The sequence below is a fragment of the Gopherus evgoodei genome, chromosome 10, assembly GCF_007399415.2.
Source record: "Gopherus evgoodei ecotype Sinaloan lineage chromosome 10, rGopEvg1_v1.p, whole genome shotgun sequence".
NCBI classification, from domain to species: Eukaryota; Metazoa; Chordata; order Testudines; family Testudinidae; genus Gopherus; species Gopherus evgoodei.
In genome coordinates, this window is record NC_044331.1 from 6,495,508 (window position 1) to 6,522,148 (window position 26,641).

Sequence of the window (26,641 nt, forward strand, 5' to 3'; positions counted from 1 at the left end):
GGCAATGATGTCTGTTTATATAAGATTTTTCTTTGCAGAGTATTTCATGAAATTAATTTATAATTCCATTTTGCAGCAATCCATAAGAGGTACAGAATCTACAGGGGGGTTTTCCTGCCAGGGATTCCTGTGTAAGATTCAACAGGTTTTTAAATCTTGCCCAGATCGTTAGTTATCCTACCTTTTCTGCACCAATAATGCAGCAAGCTCATGAGGCAATTTTGGAGTCTCCCTCCATGCTAAGAGGGGCCAAGTGTGGAGATGAGCTGGGCAGGCTTCATGAGAATTTCTGCACTTTGATGGGCTTCATTTTTTTCTGGCATCAGCAAGGATATGTTTTACAAAAGCCTTCTATGTTGCTTAACATACCTTATATCAACCTGACATTAAGCATTAGCATGGCCATCTATTTCGTGAGGTGAATTGTTGAGCTGGACAGTCACAACAACAAAAGTTGGAGGGGAGAGTGAAAAGGCTTCCAGTGTTTGCAGTTTGCACTACAGCCATTTGAAAATGTCATTGTCCATGTAGTGAACCAAATCTTGTAAAAAATACTGAGAGAGAACCATTGGCAGGGTTTCTGATGAGAAAACACACAGAGGCTCTGTCAGTCACTGGCTCAGTGCTGACTCAGAAGGATGAGTGCCACCTGTTGGATCACCACTAGTACTGCCTGCCACACTGTTTTCCTTGGAAGTCTCATCTGTACTGATCAGGCATGAGGCCACTTAGAACACCAGTCACCGTCCCTAAAACTGGCAGAGTCAACACCTTATCCAGTTCTCCTGCTCCAAGATTAACTTTGGCAGGAAGAAACTGAAAGAATTGAAGAAAGAGTTGGCAGAGTGTTGCATTTGATCTCCAATGCTATTGCTAATTTTCTTGACTACATGATCATTATTTGAAAGAGAGCTTGCAGAAGCTGTTTACAAGTGAAAATGATGGAACCACTGGACAAGGCATGGAGTGCAGCTGAGGGCACAAAAATGTCTTGGAGCTGCCAACCTATGGTGAATGTGTATGTCACTGAAACAGAGGACTGTGGGCCTGGATTCAAAACACTTCCACATCCGTAGGCAAGAAAAATTGAGCAGCATTGTCCCTTCCTTGTCCGTTGCTTTAGGTGTACTCCAATTGTACCCTTGGACATTCTTCCATTACAATGCACAGCCTTAGTTGCATACATAACATGTACCCTGAAAGGCAACCCATCATTTTGCCAAGACAAATTCCAGTTCCCAAAAAAGTACCCCGACAATATATGGAGTAGTCCCCTGTAATTCTTTATTATCATGAATGACTATTTTAAATCAATATTTAAAAAAAAGAATCAAGTTACAGAACGTGCATAAAATACAAAGTAATTTACAAACAGATCCAATAGCTTCTTCAGAACTGATACACCAACAGGAGAAATGGATTTAAAAAAAAAAAAAAAAAAGACTGACTACAGCAATGCCTTCCGTGTGCCTTACACATCATGAGCACCGCAAGACAGAAAGATTGGCTAATAAATGCAGCAATTTGTGCATGCCCACATACAGATGTTCCAGGTTGATTATATCAGTGTCTGAGGAATGTCTCTCCTCCCACCCACCCCGCTCCAATCGTTTTTTATAGCTTTTTAAATACTATAGGAGTTTAAGTGCCAATAACTCAAACCATTTAGTGGACAGTTTGGAGATGAGAGTATTATGTAGTACTTTCAAAAGTGTAGTGACAGAAGGCACAGTTCACAACCTTATCCCTCAGTCTACGTCAACTGCTGTCTGACTTGTACTGAAATCAGTCTATTAGCTGCACACCCTTTCAGTAAGAAAGCTATTCCAGATGATACTAACGAATGAGTGGTGCCCTGGAGTCCTTCATAAATTCTTTAGACATCACAGAAGTTGGTGACCCCAGCATTAAGCATTTGCTAATATAAACAAACTCTGGGTACATGATACAATCTCTCTCAAGTTTTCTACTCATTGTGGAAAGGAAGAACTTGCTCATCCTCTGACACTGCCTCTACCATGGAGTCCAATTCCCGGGCAACACAAAGTGCTGCAATTCCAATATTAGAGAGAAAAGTGAATTCGTTACTTAGCTCATGTTGCTTTGTCTTATTTCAGAAGATGCACCTTGAATGAGCTCCTACCTGTATCTCCCATTTCAGCCTCCCAGCAGCACTTCCTCCCATGATGACCTCATTTGCACAGTAATTAGAACTCAAGAGCACCATTGCACATAGTGAAGTCTGCAGCTTAGCTGCAAAACAAGAATTATTTTTGCCATAGTATTTAGTAATAAAAACCCACATACCTTGACCACCTCAAGATGTAACAAACATTTAGCTTTACTGTAAAATTGCATTTAAGAGCAATTTTTGGATGCAAGACAAACAGCTGGAGTGGGGAAAGATGATCTCATTTAAATAGCCCAGAAATATTCACTAACATTGACACTAATGTTTTGGGAAGGTCAGAATTAACATTTCTGAGCTGTATTACAAAATGACATTCAGTAACCCAACTGGTGGTCATCATGTTGGAAAGTAATCAATTAGAATTTCAAACAATTTATTAAACCAAGACTGGCAAGTCAGAATTGTGAAAATGCTGCAGCCATTTGGAAGCAATAATAATTTTAACACTAAAATCAAAGTGGTAAGACATGAAAAAGATCAGAAGGAATAATAAGAAGAAGTAATTGAACACAAAGAAGTAACCACAAGAATTACAAATATATTTAAATCTTGGACCTGGGGAATATACACAGCCTTTTAGGAAAGAAGAAACAATTATATATTCTGACAGCACTGCATCTTTGGTTTGTTTTCAGTGGTTGGTGGGACATGGATGGGAACCACATTGTTGCTTGGAGACATATCATTTTCACGTCTGTCTGACATTTGCTTTTGAGAAACAATACGATAGATCTCTGCAAAATGAGAACAGGAACCAGTTACTATGCACATATTTTCAATCACAGCAACACCAATTAGTTACTCAAGTTTAGCATCTTCTGGACTTTATATATAAACCAGCAAAGTCTGTCAATACCTCGTAACAAAATGAGACGCACAGCTGTGTAGGTTACATCATGTAGATATCTTCACAAATCAGTTCACTTGTACCACCACACTTCCACTATCCTGTGACCAAGGCTCATTTGCTTTCTACAAGTCTACTTATCGTTCCCTACACCTTTGCTTTTATTGTTACTTCCCTTGAAGAGAGCTATTTTGCAGCCAGAACATGCTAGCAAGAGAATTAGGCTATGGGAGACTAAAATGCCCCTGCTAGTTTTTAAGAGCTGTATATGGCTTTTGCTCCTGATGATCGTAAAGCTGTGGATACTCTGGAGATGCTAGCATGGCTGAATGGAGCTGGTTGGCTGCTACATTCCCACCTTTTGGAGAGGGCTCAGAGAGGCAGTTGCTCCTCTGCTCCAAAAGACCTTCAGGCCTGTCTTATGTCTGATGTATTTGCTGTTGGGAGAAGCAGTCTTAGATTGTAAAAAATTATGTAGAGTTGTCCAGAGTATGTGACAGGCCTTGTTTCTGTAACTTTCCCCAGGTTGTGTGTCATGGATCTAAACAAAAGTACTCCATGTCTGAGCAGCAAAGATCGGACTTTAAATCTACAGCCAAAATTTGGACTCCAAACTGAAAGAAAATGAATCTTGAAATGGAAAGCTCAGCTCAAATTCTTGTTTCATTCCTAGTGCCTCAGAGGTGCAGCACATACTTTGATCTGAAGCCTCACCTCAAAATGTCCTGGAGTTAGTGAGTGCAAAGCAGAGCCCAGGCATTAAGCATTTTTGCAGCCGTAGTGAGTGCATCTCAAATGCTCAAAGAGAAAGAAAGGACAGCATGACCGTGGGCAGGCAGCGGCTACTTGCCTCAAAATGGAGGAGGAAATGAGAGACTCTCTTCTTATTCAAAACTGCAGTCCCCTTCCAAGCTTTTCTTAGGTAAGTGGAAAAGTTTGAGCTCAGTCCAAAGCTACCCTGATTTCAAACTAGATTGAAGTATGCCAGTTGGTACTGCCTTGCCCTCTGCTACAGCCAGGGGAACTGTTCTTCTGGGGAGGGGGTGAAAATAAATGAACTCCTCCACCCAGCAATTTCTTGCTCCACACTATGCAGTGCACCAAGAGTTCCATATAAGTTCAGAGGGCTGGAGCACGAGACACTTACACTTTACTCTTTCTTCTGGGGCAGAATGAGAACAAAGCATAGCTCAGCAAATATCCCTCGCTGCACAGAAAGCTGTGATCCGAGTTCTCTTGGAGTGTCCCAGTCAGTTATCAGTACAACAACAATTGCCTGACTGGCACCTTATTTAACCCCAAACCAAGAAATATTTCTTCCACTAGAGAGTAGCATTTGTTCAGAATATGAGCAATAAACTGCTTAGAATTGAACAACCGGACATTTCAACACAAGCAAATTGAGCAAACGTGCAGATAAGTCTAACATTTGCTGCTAAGGGCTGAATACACACAGCTCTGTGTCTGCTGCTGTAGCTAATAGGAAGTGTGCTAGAAAGAGGTCTTCCAGCAAATGGGACTGGAATAAAGGTGCAGGGAAAGGGCAGCGTTTTGAACAAATTGTGAACAAAGTTAAATCCCAGCAAATGCAGTCACCAAGGGACCAAACAGGCATGTCAGACCTGAAGTTCTCCTGCAGGACAGACAGCACAAGTGCATATAGCCATCTGAATACTGACTAGCAGGGCAACTGGACAAAATCACATGAGCCCAGTGCACAAGGCTTGTTGAGAATACAAAGAAAATATCATTATCTGCCAGTGGCACATTCGTTCAGAGAAGAGCAGCAAGTTGGGGATTCAGAACTGACACATCCCACATCTCATTAAATACAAGAGGAAGAACCTGTTAGGATCATCTCAGTTTGACACAGCTGGCTACACCCGTGAACTGTTGATATAAGCAAACCCAGCAGTTGCCACACTGAAAGGAACAGGGTTTCTGGTTTCAGAATTACTAAAGTTTTCTGTCATGTCTTTCCAAAGCAGCCTGAAATAACTTTAATGGTCTCTTGTGCATAGGAGCAAATTCAGGTTGTAAATGGGGTGAACATCAATGAAACACACACATTCTTCCAACAGGTCTCCAGCACTTAAGTCCACAGGATTGCAGAAACAGCAATTCTAAGGGCCCACGCGCTGAGTTTATGCACCTTACAAAGTCTGTTCTACAAGCCAGAAACCCACAGACCGTATCACCTCCCATGGAACACTTGAAAATTCTTCTTTAGAAAACACATGCAACTCATCATACATCAGGGCATTTCACCCTGAAGTACTGCTGGGTCGGGTGGGATGGAATCGGAGCGCCTCAGGCACCAAGATCTTCAGGCCAAGGTTTACCATCACACAGCTCTCTCTGCATGTCCAAGGGCAGAATCTGACCTATTACTATTTAAGAATAAGTGACTGCTGCTGCCTTTATAGTTATAACTCACCAGCAGCACTTCAGCAGTGGATAACCTCTGCAGACACCAAGCTTGAAAACAGTATTTTCCATGAAGGACCATTCCCGAGCACACACTCCACTGCATTATCACTAACAGTCCTGTAACATTAGACATCACACCCATCCTGTTCCACAGCTGTGAGCAAAGATTTGCAACTTACAAAAGAGAAACTTCTGTTTTCATGTCCCCATATCCTACAGGTTCAAGCTCTCTCACCACTATCACCCAAGAATTGGATGGCATTTCACAGACTACTGCACTGCCGATTCCTCCTTTGGATGCTGAAATTTACGCTGGTCTGACATGTGATATCTACCACCTGCCTGCCACACAGCATTATCCTGTGGCATCAGCAGCAGAGGCTCTGAGGCCTGCATGAGGATTATCAACGTATGCAGGCCTATGCTATACAACTAGGCAGTCCCTAAGGATTCCATGCTAGTGAAGATATGCGGGAGGAGAGAGATTAATACTTTACACTCCATTCAGTAACAACAAAATCCAAGTCCCTATTAAGTAGCACGGGTCACTGTAATTGGCAATCTCTGCTCAGAAGAGGCCTTGCACTGCAACAGGGCTGGGCAAGTGACATTGCTCTAGAGCAGTGTTTCCCAAACGTGGGACCCTGCTTCTTTAGGGAAAGCCCCTGGTGGGCCTGGCTGGTTTGTTTACCTGCCAGCAGGTAAACAAACTGGGGCATCCCAAGTTTGGGAAACACTGATCTAGGGGGAACCTTGCACAGGGCCTGCTTAGGCCACTGCTATGTTGCCTTCATTCTTAGGCAGACCAAGCTCTGCAACAGGAAAATCCCCAGATTGTTTGTCATTGGTGGGAATCCCCCAGAGAAGTAACATTACAAATCGCTAGGTGAGAAGGCAGCCCCAGAGGAAGGACATAGCTGCAAGACAGAGCCTGATTCGGGGGCAGACAGCATGTCACACACTTGAGAGCAGACTTCCATTTACACTAAGGCCACTGTCCATTGCTGTGGCCGTGCAGAGGATTTTACAGTGGCTGTAGTTGTAACAAATACTCGCTGTAAGGCCCCCGTGCATTGCCAGAGCAGTGTACAGCAGTGCCATGGGAATCAGGCCCTCGAGGTCTAAATGTTGCCTTGTTAACAAGGCCATCTGGATCATCTGCTTTGGCTGCAGAAGGACAGACACTGCCCAATTTGCTAACAGTCCAGAACTTGTACTCCTGAGCAGCTGAACCCTGCCCCAAGCTGGGCGCTCACTGGGTATGAGATTCTACTCCAGCTACCCCCCCATCATGAGCAACTAGGCTAAGAAAGGGCCTTCCCTCCTCCTCCTGCAGTCGGAGTGCAGTACGTGCACATGTGTAAGCTGCCATAACACCAGGGGAATCATCCTTCCCATACCCATGAACCCTAACATTTAAAGCTGCTTTTAACAAAAATGAAAGGCTGTGAATGACACTGTTCTTATCAGGTGCTGGAGAACCCTGAAGTCGGCCTTGCTGGTCCGACACATTCCAGAGAAATGGCTCCCGCTATAAGTAACACCAGTTCAGCTGAAGTGCAGTTAGCAGGGCTGGGAGCCCTACTACAGGCTGGCTGTCGGTACTTTGAAACACCATGTCAGACCAGCTCCGTGCAGGGTTGCATAAGCAACTAGATGTGGAAAACAGCAGCCGCAGCCTGTTTACAGTGCGGTTCCAGCACTGCTAACGCTGGGGACATGACAGAACATTGAGTCTCCACTTGTGTGTGTGTCACATTGGTTATTAGCCTGTCAGGTTTTAGGTTTATTATGGCTCCCATCTGATTTGCTTTGTAGAAGAATAAGAAATGCTTCACCCTCAAACACCCTATTTGTAGAGGTGTCAGGGACATAACTCTTGGCCAAGAGTAAATTGTGCAGAGCAAGCGGGGGCTGGGTAGCACCAACCAATTTGAATTTCACACACTTGGAGTAACCCCTCGTAATCATTAGTAGGTTTTGGCTGGAAAGAGCCAGCTATGACAAGCGTTATCAAGAAGTTTACTGGGAGAACATTCATCCTTCACACACCAGTTGAAGTGTGGATGGAGGAAACCTGCTGCTAATATATTTACTTTATTTTATCTCCCTGACACAGGAGCTCAGCTAGAACAAGCCACATGCTCTCTAATCAGTAGACGTGTTTCCTCAAACATGATCCAACTCCCCCTGAACAGGACCACCATCTGCATGCCCGACAATTCTGTACCTAAAATACTGTCACCACAACATGCAGGGAACATCTACATTTGTTGAGCAGCAATCACACCTTCCAGAAGCCCTTGAGGACAGGATTTGATTCACTTATTCTCCGATTACACAATGCACCTCATAAAGGAAAATTAAGCACGGCAATAGAATGTCCACTAACAATAATCCTAAACAACTTTGGCATAAAAGATGCTGATAAAACAAGCTAGTATAGGCTGCTTTGAAAACAACCTTCATTCATCTAGCTATTGCCCAAGAGGTAAATGGCTTCTCCATGGCATTAGCAATATATTAGTCTGATTGTCACCCAGCTGTGTGTAGTAGCTAAGACAGCAGCCTGGTGCAAACAACAGACTTTTTGCCTCAGTAAATGCCTTTATGGAATAGTACAGTGCAGCAATAAACTCGGGGCAATCTGATGATGAGTTTGAGTTATACAGAATTTGACAGCTTTGGAAGAAACCAATGTACGCAGCATTCTATCTGCCGGATTTCCAGATTTCTGTTTCCTTTGCACTGCCAGAGCTGAACTAATAAGCTAAATACTAACACCTGTGCCAAGGGTCTTTACCCCTACCAGTCAAGATGGGGCAGGCAGCATCGCTGAAGAGAAGCTATTCGGTTTGAAGTGTAAAACACATCCATAAATACACACAGCGCACACTGACATACATTCTGATCACATTCTGAAATGTGGAGATGGCAAAGATATGTGGTTGCTGGGACCTGGAGGGCAGTTAGAGACTGCTTCTCCCAAACCCCTTGTGCAAAATGGGCATGCCTCAGGCTGAACCTTGCAGACTGCCTGAAAAGGAAATGGATGGAGAAGACAGGAATTCCAACAAGCTTGCTAGCACCTGTCTAATGCTATCTACTTATTACACATCAACCACTCCCCTGCCCCACACCCAGAAATAGCATCAGTAGATACTCAGCAGAGAGATATGCAGGTTGACAATGCTTCTTGTGTTGTCCAGTTTTATGGAGTTTACTCTTCAGCCTTAATTTTAGTATTCATAGCAATCACCACTGACTGATCTGATGTTTTTTAACAAAGGAGCCACAAACAGTGATTAGAGCAGAAACTGGGAATCAGGACTCCTGCATGCTAATCCCAGCTCCGCCCCCAGCTCTACATGGACCTGAGCAAGTCAATTAACCTCCTTAGGCCTCCAATCACCTGTCTGTAAAATGGGTACACTTATGAGGGATTTGGGGTTTAAAAAAAGCCTTTCAAGAGCCTCCAAGAAACATTAAAAATGCAATTTCAATTGCAGTAATAATTAAGTGTTCTATTAAACAAATTCATGAAGAAGAGAATCTGTCTCAAACATGCAGCATTCTCAGAAAATCCTGACACTTTGGGTACTTCCCTTGTTTAACAAATACCTGTCTGTTCTTGGCAAAGCATGCCAACTACCTAGGAGTCAGCAAGGACGGCTTCATTGTTCATACAACAGATGTAAGCTCAGACAAGATCAATTGCAATAAGTAATTGTCCTGCCTCAAAGTGCTCTCCAACGTAATTCATGAATACTGAATGATTGCATGCAAGTTATCTCCTCTTACATTTTCACATTCTAATATAGCTGCTGACAGTCTGGCCCTGAATCTTCAGTGCATTTTAAAGACACAAAGTATTAAATTCTCTGGCCTATCATGGGCATCTTCCAGATAAGAATACATTCAAACATAGACTAGTGCCTGCTAGCACAGGAATGGAGGTTGGGTGGGTGCTGAACAGTACAGAGACAGGTATATTTTAGAAGTAGGACTGCACTCCTACCAGACCAGGGCAGCAAGCCAGGCACAGGATAGATGCAAAGGTATATGGGCTAGATCAGTGGTTCTCAAAGTTTTGTACTGGTGACCCCTTTCACACAGCAAGCCTCTGAGTGCAACCCCCCTTCATAAATTAAAAACCATTTGTTTATATAATTTAACACCATTATAAATGCTAGAGGCAAACAGGGTTTGGCGTGGAGACTGATAGCTTACGACCCCCTGGGGGGTCCAGACCCTATTTGAGAACCCTTGGGCTAGACTCACTGCTGAGTACAGTTGCAGGGGCACCACAGAGGAGCTGGTTGGAGCTCTCCGATGCTGCAGTTGGTTCTACTCCAGTCCTGGTCTTGTGTAGATTCTAGCAGTTTAGAGGGCCCTCTGGGCTCTTCTAATGTGCACTGGCTGGCTATAGCCCATACGGAGCAATCAGCTAGGGAACTGTCGGAACTCGACATGCTGCAGGCAGCCACGGCTCCTCTTGCCCTACAATGTCATGGACGGCACGAGGTGGAGTTCAAGCTAGCTATGCCTGCTGGAAATTCCAGATGTAGCCAGTTTCCAGCCACTACGTACTGCTTGTGCAGAGCAGAGGTCATCTAACGTACCTGCCTGGCCCCAGCACCATAATATCTGAGTGCCTCACAATCTTTAAGGTGTTTACCCTCACAACCCTCATGTGAGGTAGGGTAGTGCGGCTCTCTCTGTTGTTTACAGGAGGGGAGTTGTGGCACAGAGGGGTTAAGTGACTTGCCCAAGATCACACAGGAAGTCTGTGACAGAGCAGCAAATTGAACCCAGGTCTCCCGAGTCCTAGGCTAATGTTGTAACCAGCAGACTAGAAAATCTGGCCTGTGGTCTCTACATCTAGGGAAAATTGCATGTTTAAATGGCAAAGTTGCATGCAATCTGCAGTTCCTCCCCTCAGCAGCACACAGACAGACCGCACAAAGCATTACGAGGCTCACCTGTCAGAATAGTCTGGAAAGCAGCTTCCACATTCGTAGAGTCTAAAGCAGATGTCTCAATAAATGACAAGCCATTCTTTTCTGTGTGGGCAGAAAGAGATCGTAAATTACAATGCAGGCATCACACAAGTGATTCTCATCAAGCACTGGATTTATTGCAGTCTGTGTTGAAAACCTTGTGTACGGATATAAAAGTGTAGTTATGAAAACAAATGTTCTCTCTTCTAAAGGGGGCAAGGAGAACAGTGCTATAATGGGGGTAGTCTGCCCCCTTAAGGACAGTAGAGCCTAGGGGGTCAGCCATGCCTTGTTCTGTAGCATGGCCTTGCAGAGAGATCTGGGGAATTCTGAGGTACTCAAGGGATTAAGAAAATGGCAGAGGCAGCTATGGGGCAAATACTTTGTGGAAAACGTGTGCTGCTGTTCCTTTAAGGGACATGGGCCAGGAGCCTTGTCAAGAGGGTGGGGCAAGGCTCCCTGCTCTTCCAACCAACCAGGACTAGCTCTGGGAAAGAGGGCTGTATATATTTTGCCTCTTCTCTGAAAGCAGTGACACACCACCAGGAGAAAGTCACTACCTAGGAAGCTCTTCAAACCAGGGAGAAAAGCACTCAGGTAAGAAGGGCCAGCTGGGGAAGAACTGGTTAGAGACCACAGCTATCCTGAATTAATGAGCATAGGCCCCCTTGTTGGGCTGCAGGCTCCTGTACCAAGGAGGAGGCTGGGGACCCCTGCACCTAAAGGGAAGCTCTCTTTATTAAAACTAAATAAATTAGACCCTAAAAGTAGGGAATATTGTTTAAAGACTCTGGATGAGGGTGGTTTATTTCTGAACTCCAGAGGAGAGGTAGCTGAGGGAACCATGCCTGCAGGGCCTCCCCATGCCATGAGGGGACACTAGGATGGCCACCTGCCATGAATGCCCACTGCCAGTAACAACACTCTCACATGCTGCATGTTTTAGGCACCAATCTACCCCAGAGGCTTATCACCCCAGCATGTGCTAGTGAGACTTTAGAGCAGTGGTTCTCAACCAGGGGTATGTGTACCACTGGGGGTACTCGGATGTCTTCCAAGAGGTACATCAGCTCATCTAGATATTTGCCTAGCTTTATAACAGGCTACATAAAAAGCACTTGCGAAGTCTGTGCAAACTAACATTTCAGAAACTGATTTGTTCATATTGCTCTGTATACTATACACTGAAAAAGTACAATATTTATATTCCAGTTTTTTTATAATTATATGGTAAAAATGAGTCAGCACTTTTCAATAATAGTGAACTGAGACACACTTGTATTTTTATGCCTGATTTTGGAAGTTTAAGTGAGGTGAAACTTGGGTTTACATGACAAATCAGACTCTTGAAAGGCCTACAGTAGTCTGGAAAGGTTGAGACACACTGCTTTATAGTACTTCCACACCCTGGGGGAGCAAGGGGGGCTTCTAGGATTATTCCTCAACTAGTCCCATACCTCCGCCCTGCCACAGCAGCACTATAATGTAACTTCTTGAACGCGGCAGTGCCGCTTCTGAAGCGGTAAGATTGGGGTGTTCCAGTGTCATGTAAAGGAGAGCTTGGTAACCAAGTTTTACTCCTCTCTTCCCCCCAAGATATTATGGAACTTCACTTCAGTGTCACCAGAGCACTTAGGTGAGTCACCTCAGGCAATGAATGATCACTCAAGAGTGCGGGAAGAGGCAAGGAGTCATGTTTAGTTCTTTTATGTTTGACTTCCATGTTGTGGTTTCTTCCATTCTCTCAACCTCAAGTTTGGATGTTAAGTGTTACATGAAAGGAGGAACCCCCTTGCAAGCATCTCAAAAGCTGCGCCGTGTCAAAGAGGAATGATCCTCAGGGATTTTGAGTCCAAAAAAAAAAAATGCAATTTCTGGTGTCGTCCTATTTGCATGCAAACATCCTCACTTGGCCGCAAGCTGTGTGCAAGGACCTGCATAAATCAATGACTAACTATTATTAATGCAGGGAACCCAAATCCACATTCCACTACAAAAGAAACTTGGCCTGAAATGTCTCGTTTATGAAGATGGCAATGACTGACCCAGGCAGGTGACCCTAGAATTTAATTGCACATTGCTGAGATGATCACAGTGGTCCCTTCTGGCCATAAAGTCAATGAGTCTGAGAGACAAAGCTCTCGTTTCATGACAAGGCCTTACCAGTTGAGTTTAGTACCTGCTGGGGGTACTCAAAACCAAGTTGAACAGTCCATGTCCATCTATTTGCTGCCTTCACTTCTGTGTCTGCAGTTGTAAAAGCTAAATAAAGCATGGGCAGCGGGTATCATAGGCAGCCTCCCCCAAACAACCAAGTGTAGCCCTTCCCATTCTCTGCCCAGCCTGCTTCCTGCTCAGCAGCGCACACCCTCCTGGCACTTCAGGGCTGGGGATGCTAGCCTGAGGTGGAGGCTGGCAGCTGTGGCAGGGGAGAAGACCCACTGGACTCCTGTGGGGTATGTGGAAGGGGGGTGGGGCTGGGGGATAACCTCACCCAGCCAGTGGTTCACATGCCACCGATGAACTAAAGGCAGGTTGGAGGGATTGGCAGTGCTACTACACAAGAGACTTAGGATCTTAGCATCCCTGAGAGCGTTAAAGCTCAGGAACACATGAAATGCTGTATCTCGGTTTAAAGAGATATTGTCACATCACAAATGCCTCTGGCCTATCCAAGGAATGGCATCAGTATTGGTGCCATTAGGCTGCTTGCTGAGAGAAGAGCTCTGATGTCTATCGGGAAGTGTGTTAACAGTGGGCTGAGAGGGCAAGTAACAACTTGCTCCTTTGTTCTTTAAAAGCCTGCCTATATTGGGCTGCAAAGAATTTGAATCCCCAGAGAGGGGTTACCATCAACAAACTATATTTAATCCACTAACCTGCAAAAGCTCTGGCCTCATCTGTAGGGACTGCGCGCAGATGACGCAAATCACTCTTATTACCCACCAGCATAATGACAATGTTACTGTCAGCGTGATCTCTCAGTTCTTTCAGCCATCGCTCCACGTTTTCATAGGTAAGGTGCTTGGCAATGTCATAAACCAACAAAGCCCCAACAGCCCCACGGTAGTACCTGTAGGCAGACATGTATTCTTGAATCAGCAATGAACAACATGACTCAAACAGTCTTCCTCTGTGCCTTAACAGAAGGTGAATCAAATCTGACTGACTGTGCTATTTGACAATCCGGTCTTAGACTAAGCACACCCAAGTTCATTTTGTTCTCATTTACTTTCCACTTTAAGCCAGACAGTTATTCCAATTAGCTAAGGCTGCTGCATGGGAACTAGTGGTGTCCACGACAGCATTATTAGGGTTTCTGCTTTTACGATAAAACCTCAAAGTACAAAAAAAAAAGGTGTTAAATAGTTTGTAGTTAGCTGGGTCTCCAAGCTCTTTACACAGTGGCAGGGCCAGATTAACGCAGGGGCTTTAAGGGTTGCAGATAAAGGGGGCTCCGCAGGCCCGATGCAGCCTGTTGCTTCTTTTCATCCGGCTCATAGTCCCCGAGCCTCAGAGTCCTCCCCGCAAGCCCAGAGCTGCGAGCACTGGCTTGCTGATGTGCCCCAGCAGCCCCTAGGGCGAGGGGCATTCAGGGAATCTCTGTGCACCGCCCCTGCCCCCAGCTGCAGGGGCAGCACCTGTGGGCACAGGCAGCTTGCACCTTGCAGATTGGCCTGGCCCCTCTGCCTAGGGGCCAGACATGCTGCCACCTCAGGGAGCAGAACAGCATGGAGCCAGGGCAGGCAGGGATCCTGCCTTAGCCCTGCTGCACCACCCAGGCACCACTCAAGGTATGCGCCTCCTGACCAAAGCGTGCATCCCCTCTCACACCCTAATCCCCTGCCCCAGCCCTGAGCCCTCTCCCCTACACCAAACCTTCAGGGGTCCCCAAAAAAATCGAATAACCCCAGGCCCACAGGAGAGTTAATCTGGCCCTGCACAGTGAGGAAGTAATATTGCCACTTACAGATGGACAGAGAAGCAGACAAGTAAGATGACTTGGTCAGAGACTAGCTAAAGAACCTGGGGTTTGGTTTAGTTCAAGACTGCTACTCCAGACTTCCATTCATATCTTAGCGACATCTGATAAGATCCCAAATATCCCATTTCCTCTCACCAATATTAAAATAGCCCCATACACTGAGTGTATCTGAACGGGGTTAAATCAATCAAGTTCAGAATTTTTAATAGAAATGTGTAACATTGAAGATAGGTTTCAGGAGTAAAAATTATCACACCACACAGATGCCAATGATATTGGAATTCAGTAAATTTGCCTACAAAATACCATGCTTTTGCCAGTCTCAGGTTTAACCATTTTACAGGGAGATGTTTTCCAGCATTCATTACGGCACGAAGGATTCTGAGTTCTAATTTCTCTCAGATTCAGGAGAAAACTGAAACCAAACACTAGTTCTAGTAAAAATATACACTGTCCTTATCACTTACGCTGATGTTATAGCTCGGTATCGTTCTTGTCCTGCTGTGTCCCATATCTGCGCCTTTATTGTCTTGCCATCAACTTGAATGCTTCTTGTCGCAAACTCCACTCCAATAGTGCTTTTGCTTTCCAAGTTAAACTCATTACGGGTGAATCGAGAAAGGAGGTTACTTTTGCCCACACCAGAGTCTCCAATAAGTACAACTAAAGACAAGAGAAGTGTCATCAGAATTGCACATCACCGCAAATATACTCAGAGCAATTTTTATAATTTGCTTTATGCACAGAAACATTTACTTTTCACAAGGAGATGTGGGCAAAAGAAGGCAGCAAACGTAACTGCTCAAATATTCTCCATGCTTCCAAACAAATGGAGATACCAAATCCAGCACCATTTGAACAGGGTCTTTTTACAATTGTTTAATTCAAATCTTAATCTCCCACAGAGTAGTAAAATACTCCATAGTTATCTAGCTACTTATTAGGGTAATAAGTCGTATCTAAGCACCTCATAAGGGCCAACAACTTGAATTTCACATCAAGGCGATCCTTAGAGTAAAGTCAGCTGGAGCTTGCCAGTTGTGTTTCTGAAACAAGAGTCCCGTGGACCAGATCTTGGCCCTCAACTAGATCTCCTTTGTGTCTTTTGGCAGGGAACCACAAGCTTCCCCAAGGGGAAGTCAGGGATTCCTAACACCAGGGGAATCCCTGGGATGCAAAAAACCAACATGGTCAGTCAGCTGTCACCTTGAGCCTGGTAGGGTGCAAGTAAAGCCACAACCCAACACATTCAGCAGTCCTCTGCTGGTAGAATTTGCTTTAGAATGCTGCCTTAGCCAGTGTAAAGATTAGAGCAGTCCATCATACCTGAGCCGTTTTAGCCTTTGCTCAGGTCCAGAATGAGTGGAGCAGAAAGATATTAGAGCCCCCATCACTTCACCTGCCGATTAAATCCAGCTCATCCAGACCCAGGAACCTGACCCTTTAGGACTACACCACAAACTTCACCCCAGCTATGGTTTGGGGATTCAGCTATGGATACATTTGCAGAAGAAGGGACACTGGCAGAAGATCCAAACTCCAATTACTGGAGAAAGTGATGATCTTGTGAGGGTTATTTGAAGCAGGCTGTGCTATTGAGGTTCAAGGTGTAGGTTTGGGTATAATCTAAGGGCTCACAGCAGAGTGGAGGTGACACTTTCAAACTCTAGCCATGCCACTCCTTTGATTCACAACAGCCCACCAGGATAGTCCTATGCCCTGACAGTGATAAAACACTGCACTGATAACAGGGAAAACAAACAGGATAAATAAGGGCCTAGAGAAGGAAGGCAGATCACCTTCCAGCTGGGAGCGAGTCAGCGCCAGCAACAGCAAAGGAGAGCGCACAATTGCATGGCAGGTGATTTTTGCTAGGCAGCTTTTGTTTTTCAAGTCTGCAATATTTGCTCATAGCACCTCAGATTTAGCATTAAAAATGGAGGTATTCCAGCACAAGTATATTGAGGATGCCTTCTGAAATACTCTCACTCTTTTTCAAGGTATAAGAAGAGTGGAATGGTGTAATTAAACCCAGCTCAAGTATTAAACCAAGCCCAGGCTGAGTTCTAAGTCTGCAGAGAGCACAGCTGCAGCTTAACGTGACAGCCTTCCCAGTTACTGTCCACTGCTTCCGAGTCTTCTGTGCCTGATTTAAAACAATTCAAAAAGCAACCCTGGAAAGAGGATTTTTCCTTTACTATAAAGGCCATCGCACCAGTGACGCATCTTCTGAACTCCCCCCTTGCCACAAAAAAAAGCAACACATACATTAGCATCAAGAATGGCCTTAGAGGAAGACCTTCATGAAAACATCTTTCTGGCTTCCTCTGCCAGCTGACTCAGCAAGAAGCTAGCCATGCTGCAGAAGCTGTACGCAGCACAGTCTCAGTTAACCATTTGTTTAGCAATCGAGTAGTTTATTAGGCTTGTGACGTCCACATCTGATACAGACAGAATCTGGCTTTTATTCAAGAATGACAGCTCAATATTGTCACATTTCAGTTGTCCTCCCATAGCTGATTTTGCTAACATAGGAGATGCAGGAATATAACAACCCAGGTGCAAGAGACAAGTCTATTTAACTTACTCCTGGGGGAATTCTTCTTCACCCTGCACATGCAGAATTTGCAGATGTCTTTCTGACCCAGAAGCAAAGGGAAGCCACAAGAGTGGTCACATGCCCCTCCACAGCAGCGTGGGCATGTGGCTGCGGGAGCCCAGAGCAGCCAGCTGAGAGGTAAATCACCGTGGGAGGCTGCAGATGCCCTGACTGGTGCCAGGTCAGACTCCCACCCTCCATGCATCCAGACCCCCAGCCGAGCCTCACCCCATGCACCCAGAACTCCCACACCTGGCTCTCCTGAGCCCTACCCAGGGCTGGGGATGTCCCGGCTGGTGGCTCCTACCCTGCCACCGGGCTCAGTGGCTATTCCCAGCTGGGCTGGTGGAGGAACACACTTCCACTACAGACTTGGTCAGACCCCCCCAGCTCCACTTCCTGCCCCATTGCTCCTTAGCTGCAGGGGGAGGAGTCACTATACGGGGGGCTGTCCACCCAGCCCCAGCAACCTCCATCCCTCTGCACCCAGATCCCCCTGGATCTGGATCCCCACCCCTGCACCAAGACCACTCCCCATTGAGCCCCCACACTCAAACCCCCACCCTGACAAGCCCCACCCCTATGCACCTGGACTCCTCCAACACCCAGACCCCTCTACCCCCACTGAGGCCTAACCACCTGCACCCGGACCCCTCCCAACAAGTCCCTGTGCATCCAGATCCCCACTGAGCCACCCACACCCGGACTGCCCCACACAAAACCCTCTCACTCCACACCCTACACCTAGATCCTGCTGGGCTGAGCCTGCCTGCCCACATGCAGTGTGCTTGACAGGGATGGAGAGGGCCCCAGGATGTTTCTGAGGCAGGCCCAGCCAGTGCACTGTGTCTGGGTCAGGTGCAACATCACCGTTGAGTCCATGTCCTGGGGGAGAGGGGATGCAGGTTGATCTCCCACCTTTGTGCAGCCGGTGGAGCCTCATTTGTTTGACAAATAAACTTGGCAGAATTTGAAAATAGTGTGCAGAAATTTTTTTTGCACAGAATTCCCTCAGGAGTATTAATTGTATCAGTGTCTCCTAACAATTTATCATAGGGTTTTCCTTTTGTTGGCAAAACTCAGTAACCAACAGGGCTAATGCAATCTTTGGCTGCATAAGCATGGGAATCTCAAGTAGCAGTAGAAAGGTTTTCACCTCTGCATTTGGCACTGGTGCAACTGCTGCTGGCATAGTGCATCCAATTCTGGTCCCCACAATTTGAGAAGGATGTTATGAATTGGAGAGGGGTCAGAAGAGCCAGGAGAATGATCAGAAACTAAAAGGCATGTTGAGAGCGGGAGGGCTTATATCTACAATTACATTTTATAGCACTCTAACTTGCTGGCTCAGGGTGTGAAAAATCACCCCGAGTGCAGCAAGTTTGAGCACTTTAAAGTGCTAGTCCGAGCTCGGGAGCTAATCCCCTCATGGAGGTGGATTACCAGGAGGCTGGGAGAGCTCTCTCCCAGTACACTCATGACCACATTAGCACTTCCAAGCGCTGCTTTTGACAGTGCTTTGAGCTCTGTGGCTACATCCACACTAGAAACTTCAATCTAGTTTAACAAGGTTAAGGGAGTGACTTGATTAATCTACAAGTACCTACATGGACAGCACCTAGTTAATCTATCAGACAAAGGTATGACATGATCCAGTGACTGGAAATTGAAGCTAGACAAATTTGGACTGGAAATAAAGTGTAAATTTTTTAAATGGTAAAAGTAAGGAACCAGTGGAACACTTTAGTAAAGTCATAGTGGCGTCGCCATCACTGACCATTCTAAAATCAAGATTAGATTTTTTTCCTAGATCTGCTCTAGGAATTATTTTGGGGAAGTTCTATGGCCTTTGTTATACAGGAGGTCAGACTAAATGATCACAATGGTCCCTTCTGGCTTTGGAATATATTAATCTCTTCTGGCAAGTTTAGGCCAAGTTTTTAAATAGCTTTACAATGACAGAAATTGCATACCCATAGAAGTTATTGGGAGAGGGAACCCTTCAAACCCCTTTTTACCAATTCTATCTCCTATAAACCAAACTCCTAGCATCCAGTTGCAGTTGTTACGCTAGGGATTGAAGAGGTCTCTCGTTTAGGTAAATTTCTGCTTTCCCCAAGTTCCCTATCCCCAGCAAGTTGCGTAGTATGACCCTGCAGCATAGCTATCAGCTAGTTTAGCTATCCCTACTCCCACCATCACCAATATTTTTGCTATTTTCCTGAGTACTAAACATGAAAAACTTCAGTCATTCCACACAACTTGCCATGGTTCTCTCTCAGCTAGCCTGAGTCCCATGCTGTTGCTGACATCAGCAAACTTTTACTGTGCCAAATTTCAAAAGAAGCTACAGTGATCCAATTAACAAAAAAAAAAAAAAAAAAAAAAGACTCTTCCCCCATCTCTCTATTTTCTCCACTTAATTGGGCCATTGTAGCTCCCCTTGTACATGGCAGGGAAACTTTGCACAACATCAGCAGATAAGACTTGGCTCTAAGCCTGACAGAGGCAAAGCAAAGGCAAAATTATTATTCTTTTAAAAACTATTAAGAAGCTGTTCATAGCTAACACACATAATAAACTAAATTTGGTAACACTTTAGTTTACAGTTTAGTTTAGTCTCTTCTTCCTTCCACACATACCCACTTCAATTCTGGCATTTTGATACCATCCAATAATCTTGTGAATCCTTAAAAATGAAGGTTTTAAATCATTCAGAAGCTTGATCCCATGCTTTCAGCTAGAAACATACTGTGCACTAGCTCCAAAAGTTACAACACCTACTAAAATCCTGGTCAAAACTGAAGTGTGGGAGAAAAACAATGATCAAAGTATACAGTAACTCCTCGCTTAAAGTCATCCCGGTTAACGTTGTTATGTTGCTGATCAATTAGTGAACATGCTTGTTTAAAGTTGTGCAATGCTCTCTTCTAACCTCATTTGGCAGCCGCCTGCTTTGTCGACTGCTTGCAGGAAGCGCAGCCCGTTGCAGCTAGCTGGTGGGGGCTTGGAACCAGGGTGGACAGGCAGCCCCCGCTATCAGCTCCCTGCTTCCCTAAGTTCCCTGTGCAGCAGCTGCCTGCAGTTCACCTGTCCCTCCCCCCTGCCAAGTGCTGCTCCTGCCCTCTGCCTTCGAGTTGCTCCCGAGACTCCTGTTTGCTGTGCAGGGGGCTGGAGGGGGGAGGGAGGAAGAAGGAGGGCTAGTGTCAAGGTGCTCCCCCCCGCTCCTGCACCCTGCTTACCTCATCTTCCATAGAGCGGGGGGGACACACCAGGGCTCAGGAGGAAGGGAGCTTGCAGCAGCTGTGGTCTCAGCAAGCTGGTCCAAATAACAAGGCAGTGTACTTAAGAGGGAAACGTGCATATCTCCTTCTCATACATTGGGTGTGTGTCTCTGTCTGCAATGTCTCCCCTCCCTCCATTCCTGCTGCCTTGTAGAGTGAGGCCTGGTCTACACTAGGGGGGAGATCAACCTAAGATACGCAACTTCAGCTGAATAGCGTAGCTGAAGTTGACCTATCTTACATCGACTTAGAATCACTTAACTTTGCGTCCTTGCAGCATGGGATCGACGGCCGCTGCTCCCCCATTGACTCCACTTCTGCCTCTCGCCCTGGTGGAGTTCTGGAGTCGACAAGGAGCATGTTTGGGCATCAATCTATCATGTCTAGATGAGATGCAATACATCCATCACTGTCCTGCAGGTAGTGTAGACATACCCTTAGAGAGTGAACCCTTGAGGGCTCAGCCAATTGCTAGTTCATCATTTAGCAGTAAGGGAAATATCCCACCCTCTGACTCCTCCACCTCAACCAAGCTTCACAATCATCACCACTGTGTACCAGGATTAAACTGTTTGTTTAAAACTTATAGTGTGTGTGTATATAACAGTCTTTTGTCTGGTGAAAAAAAAATTTCCTGGAACCTAACCCCCCCATTTACATTAATTCTTATGGGGAAATTTGGATTCACTTAAAGTCCATTTTTCAGGAACATAACTACAATGTTAAGTGAGGAGTTACTGTAATTCAAAGGTCTAACCATCGAGGCTGGAAAGTAATTATGTACGCAACTCTGGGGTTTCCAATGGGTTTTATGGCATTTGTTTCAAGACCTAAGGACTTGTCTACACTTACATTTTATAGTGCTCCCACTTGCTGGCTCTGGGGTGTGAAAAATCACCTCCCTGAGTGCAGCAAGTCTGAGCACTTTAAAGCGCTAGTGTAGACAGGCTCAGAGCACTGGGAGCCACGCTGGAGGTGGATTACCAGGAGCGCTGAGAGCGCTCTCTAGCACTTCAAAGTGCTGCAGCGGGAGCGTTCCCTTGGCAGTGCTTTGAAGTTTCCAGTGTAGACATGGGCATTAGCAGGATGTAAGACAGTCCCATACTTTGGAGCAGTCTGTATCTGCATATGGCAATCAGGATCTGAGAAGTATCAAGGTAGGGAGAGCAGATGGGAGAAAAGGTGTATATTTAAAAAAAAAAGCAGCAAGATGACTCAGGCTTATAGAGCATTAAGCCTGGGCATCTGTACCAGCCACAGCCTTCACAGCTGCAGAATGAGGCCCAGAGTGCTTCCATAATCCAGCTTCCCAAGAGCCACTTTCTTACTGAACAGTTCAGCTCATTACTCTTTGCTAGCTAGCAAACTGAATACAGTATTTTTAAAAGCCGCCTCGGCAAGTGTTTTTCCAGTTTTCAATAGAGACACTTCATTTTTAGTCATCTAGTCTGATTGCAAAACATTATTTCTCCTTTGTGAGTTCACTCTCCCCTGCCAGGTTGCTGTTATCTGATTGTTACTTGTGAATGAAGGTAAAAAAATGGCTTTGTTTTTATCCTCAGTATGACCGAATCTCTGTGAAAACAGCATCCAAGAGAACAGATCTTTGGGGATATTTAGAATTAGCCACTGTGCAATAGGGAAAATACTATACTTGAAGTCTACTGTAATAACTGAACTTTTGATTGCCTAAATCTATTTACAGTTTAGGAAACTGCTTTCTTGTGAGTGGCAGTTAAAGAAATCAAACCAGGCTTAAAACTCTTGCCATGGTCCTTTAAACATGTGACACCACCAAAGCTAGCATGTCCACCATCTAGCAGATCAAAAAAGTTTATGAAAGATTCCAATTTCTAATAGTTGGCCATCCTATTATAAGGTAGCCCTTATGCGATTTATGTTTAGCTAGTGCAATTAGTGTTAGCATGACACTAAGCACTTGTACAACACTTTACAGTAACAACAATTCAGCTAAATGTTAGTAGTTTTATTATTGCTACTGCCATAGCAAGTCCTATATTTTGGTCAGCAAAATGAAATTCCTTTAGTAATTGTAGTTTGATTTTTGTTATTAGATTCTCTAGATTGCGTTCTGTACAAGTCCAAAACATGTATATAAATTCAGCATTTTAGGCTGCAAGAAAACCAAACTATTAAGATGAAAAGCCCATGACAAAAGCTGCGTTCCCATGTTTAACCTTTGCCTTAAAACTTAAAAGCAACCATTTTCTCAAGTGTTTCAACTAGCTAGTGAAATTATATTCTTAGACTCCAGTTTAAACAGTAATGGTGAACCTATAACTACAAATGTGCATTGTCTAATTGCAAAGATTGGGGTGGAATACAACAGCTAACTGCAACATCATAAAGTTTAGGACATTTACAAGCATGGAAGGGTCATTTCTGAAAACCACTTGAATTTATTATTTATGCTTTTGTTCCCACCACAGAGAGCCATATCTAATAACAAACCTTTCCTATATTTTAGGTCTTTATATCCCTTATACATGTGAGGAACTCTAAAAGAGTCTGAAAAGTTACTATACTATCCTTCAAATCTCTCCTTAAAACCCAAAGCCCTCTCTACAATGGCTAGGCAGTTGTTAAGCAGTGATAACACATTATGTTTATCCTCTCACTGTTAATCTTGTGCCCTCCCCCTCTGTTTAAAAACCAATTGTCTCATCTTATACTAACACCTGAGGACTTTGGGGTAAGGGACAGACTGTTCTGTGTATTTGCAGTGCATAACACAACCCAGCTGGAGCCTCAAGGTAATATTATAATACAAATGAATAAATACAAATCTTGTTCTCTACATTTATCAGAGGCAGCAATGAGACTTGCTACATCACAAGAAAATGCCTTGACTTGTAATGGAGGGAGAGGCCCAAATAAGGTTTACTAGCATTCTAAATAGCAGTGGCTTTCAGGCGACAGGTTTTTCCATAAACAGAGCAAGTATGAGACAGTAATGCAAGGTCTGAAACCCAGACCAACAGGTTTGTGCAGCTTTAGCAGAGCTTCTTTGATTTAGTAATCAAGTTGGAGAAAAATGAGCAAGATGCAATAACGCCTGTCAAGCATATCTAACAGTCAGCTGATTGTCAGTGCAGTCAGGCCCAAATTCAGAATGGGGAAGTGAGTTTGCTGGCTCACTGAGCTGTAACTCAATGACACATCCAGCCAGTTGGATAATTTATTTCCATAAATACAGAACCATCATTTTGGTTGGAATAGTACCTACAAAAGATTTTTATAGAACTGAAAGATCAGGATGAGCATGGAAAAGTTTCACAGAACGTGTAATTGACAATGTGCAGCAAAGTCATCTTAAGATTAGTATAACACATCCAATACATAAACTCACAGTGGGCAACAGTTTGCACACTCTACTCTAAGGAGTGATCTGCTGCTTAGATAACAGGCTGGTTCTACAACATGGGTATAAAAATTATATTGATAAATTCACATCTAATCCTAAATAGGGTCATAAGGGGGCAGTGGCTGTCAATCCCCCCCCCCCCCAAAAAAATAAGAGTAAAAAAAGTGACTGTGGAGATCACAGATCTTTCTGCAGGGCAGCCTCCGAGTATTCTGGCCATTGCTGTCTTTCAGGCAGTTCAAAGATAGGAACCTGAAGGGCAACACATTGGAGTGGGACAGCCAGAAATGACACAACCCAATTTATTGTAAGTCCCACTGAACCATGCTCAAGTCTTGAACAACAGAGTGGGAAGACAGCTAAGCTGCAACAGCTCCTCTGACTTAGTTGTCACTTGTAGTGTAGGTTGGCCCACACCCTACATGCCAGCATTATCAACACAGATTTGGAGATAAGGTTGTGAGTCTCGGACTCTGCTTAACAAACATTGTAGGTCCTATACAAACAGGGGAGGAGGGGTGTTTAATCCGCTGGGGAGGGAGGGGGAAGAGCAGGAATAGAAAATATCACCCTTGTTACTTTAAGGTAGGTTGAAGATTGAACATAATCTCCTCATCCATAAGACCTCCCTTATGCTCACTTTGTTTTCTTGCATTTTTCCTTCTTCTGGAGATAAACATGTACCATTTGGATTAAAGTAGTAATCAGTTTATATAGATTTAAACTAATTTTGCAATTTTTCATACAAAGACATCCTTTAATATGTCCAATTTATACAGTTTTTGTAGTGCTTATGTTTTAGGATGGTGGTTTAATAATGCAGTGTAGAGTAACCAAGACAAGAACACTGGATGTGCTCAAATTAATGACCACCAAGATGGCTTTTCTACATTGCAAAATGGAAATGGATTGTAACCTTGCCAGGTAACTACTGCTGTTGTAACCAGATTCCTTGACCTGGGTTTAGTTGTAATATACATTTACCTTGACAGATGGTTGTACTTAGGGAAAAGTATGGTAAAAAGCTGCTTTCCAAATGGAAGAACATACAGCAAAGGTTACTTAAGTTATTGCAGTTAAATATAGGGGGAGAAAACCTTTGCATTCTCTCTTTCTTTCAAGGTCCATCCTTACTGTTATGACAGTAACACTTCAGATCTCCTTTGCTATTACAAGATACAAACTAATATTTTAAATCCAGTGTTCAATACATGCAGATTTCCACTACAGTTTTACAGCATGTGGTTACATCTGAAATAGTTTCAAAATAGGCAATTTAAGTGTTCACTTTAAAGTCAGGAAATACTGTCACCATTTCACTGTGCTTTTGCAGCATGTCTGTCTTGTGAACATTTCCAACAATTGCTGTTTCGTTTGGCAGAAAGATAAATGCCAGACCATTTGCTACATTCTGATGCATCTTTAACAAAACTCAGTTGAACCAAAATGAGAAGAATCTGCCTAGACCCTGGAAAACAAAGAATTTTTGCCTTAATCTTCCGGGAGCTTTATGAAGTGACAAAACAGGAAGTGAGATCAGTGGGTATGAGATAATGGTTACAGTAACCACTGGAGCAGAACTCCATCCAGCACAGTATGAGGCAAGTAATGCAATACTTACTACTGCATGAAACTAATTGTGCTTATGATGCCAACATCAACCTCCGAAAAAGCATAGTTTGCCTTACAATACTGTTTAACCTGTAAACTGTAATAGGAAGTGACTTCTACTCTCCCTCTGCACAACCGCTACTTATTGTATTCAGCACATTGACTGCTCTCCTAGTTCAGGAGCAGCCTAGCACTGCACAAAGATCACAGCCCAGGATGACTGTTTCACATTAAATCTTTGGACAGTTTTAATTTAGTCATTTTTAGAGTAGGCTTGTCCAAAGCTACAGCCATCCCCTACAAGGCTAGTATAGCAATACTCATACCTCCATATTTAAAACTCACGCTCTACAAGTGCAGAAAATCTAAAAGGGTTTCTGAAGTTTTATCTTTGGTGATCATCATTCAGCCTTCGTTGGGCAATAAGATCCTGACAACACAAAGCTGCCTCCAAAACAGAGGGCTTCAGCTAGCAAGTCTCAGTCTTATAGTCTGACTATACTTAGAAACTGAAATGTAAATGTTAAATCACGTGTTATCCTATCAAACCACGAATAAGCATCTCTGCAAACCATTTCCTCGGTCCCACAAAAGGGAAAAATCAGAGACCCTGACATTGCTTTGCAGCGATGATGGAAGTGGCTTACAAACTAGTTTTTTATAATGAAGCAGCCTCCGGAATACACTTCAAGGCATCCCCTCAGTCAAAGGCTGGGGCGCCCCCACCAGTATCAGCAAGAGGTGGACTGGGCCAAGGCTTGCTGGGGGTAAGGCTAGGTCCGAAGGTATTACAGGGGAGTCAGATTTCACGCGGGCAGGGATATTTCAATTCAAGGACCTGGCCCAGAGCCTGGAGCATCCCAGGGAGCCTCTCGCACTGGCCCAGAAGAGGGGGCTGCTCCCCGCACACCCACCCAGGCCTGGGGGAGGAGAGGCAGGCCCAGAAGCGACGTTCGCCAGGAGATGCTCCGGGCTGAGCTGTCCCTGCTGCGGACGGTGCTGAGGGCTGCAGGGCCGGGCAGGCGATCCCCGCGGGCCCGGCGGGGTGGGGGCAGAGCTGGCGGCCTCCCCGCCTACCTTTGAAGAGATAGTCGTACTCGTCGTCGCGGGTGCCCATGGTGCGCGGAGCCAGAGAGCGGGAGCCGCCACAGGACTGAGGAGCCGAACCCTGGCCCCCTCCTTACGGCCGCGGCGGCACTTCCGTTCTCGGCGCCCCGCCTCCAAGCGGAGAACTGCTTCCGGGATCACCGCGCCTGGGGCGCCGGGCCGGGGGCAGCCCTTCCGGGGTCACCGCGCTGGCTCCGCCCAC

At 44.9% G+C, this 26,641-nt stretch overlaps 1 protein-coding gene across 1 annotated transcript; it reads right to left on the reverse strand.

Moving 5' to 3' along the window:
• Positions 1 to 1,262: 1,262 nt before the first annotated feature.
• RAB11A (RAB11A, member RAS oncogene family) lies at positions 1,263 to 26,564 on the reverse strand. Its single transcript, XM_030577744.1, has 5 exons — positions 26,410 to 26,564; positions 14,921 to 15,116; positions 13,348 to 13,541; positions 10,451 to 10,531; positions 1,263 to 2,925 (listed from the first exon to the last, which is right to left on the reverse strand). The coding sequence occupies exons 1-5, from the start codon at positions 26,447 to 26,449 to the stop codon at positions 2,786 to 2,788; spliced, it is 651 nt and encodes a 216-aa protein (XP_030433604.1). The 5' UTR covers positions 26,450 to 26,564; the 3' UTR covers positions 1,263 to 2,785.
• Positions 26,565 to 26,641: the final 77 nt, after the last annotated feature.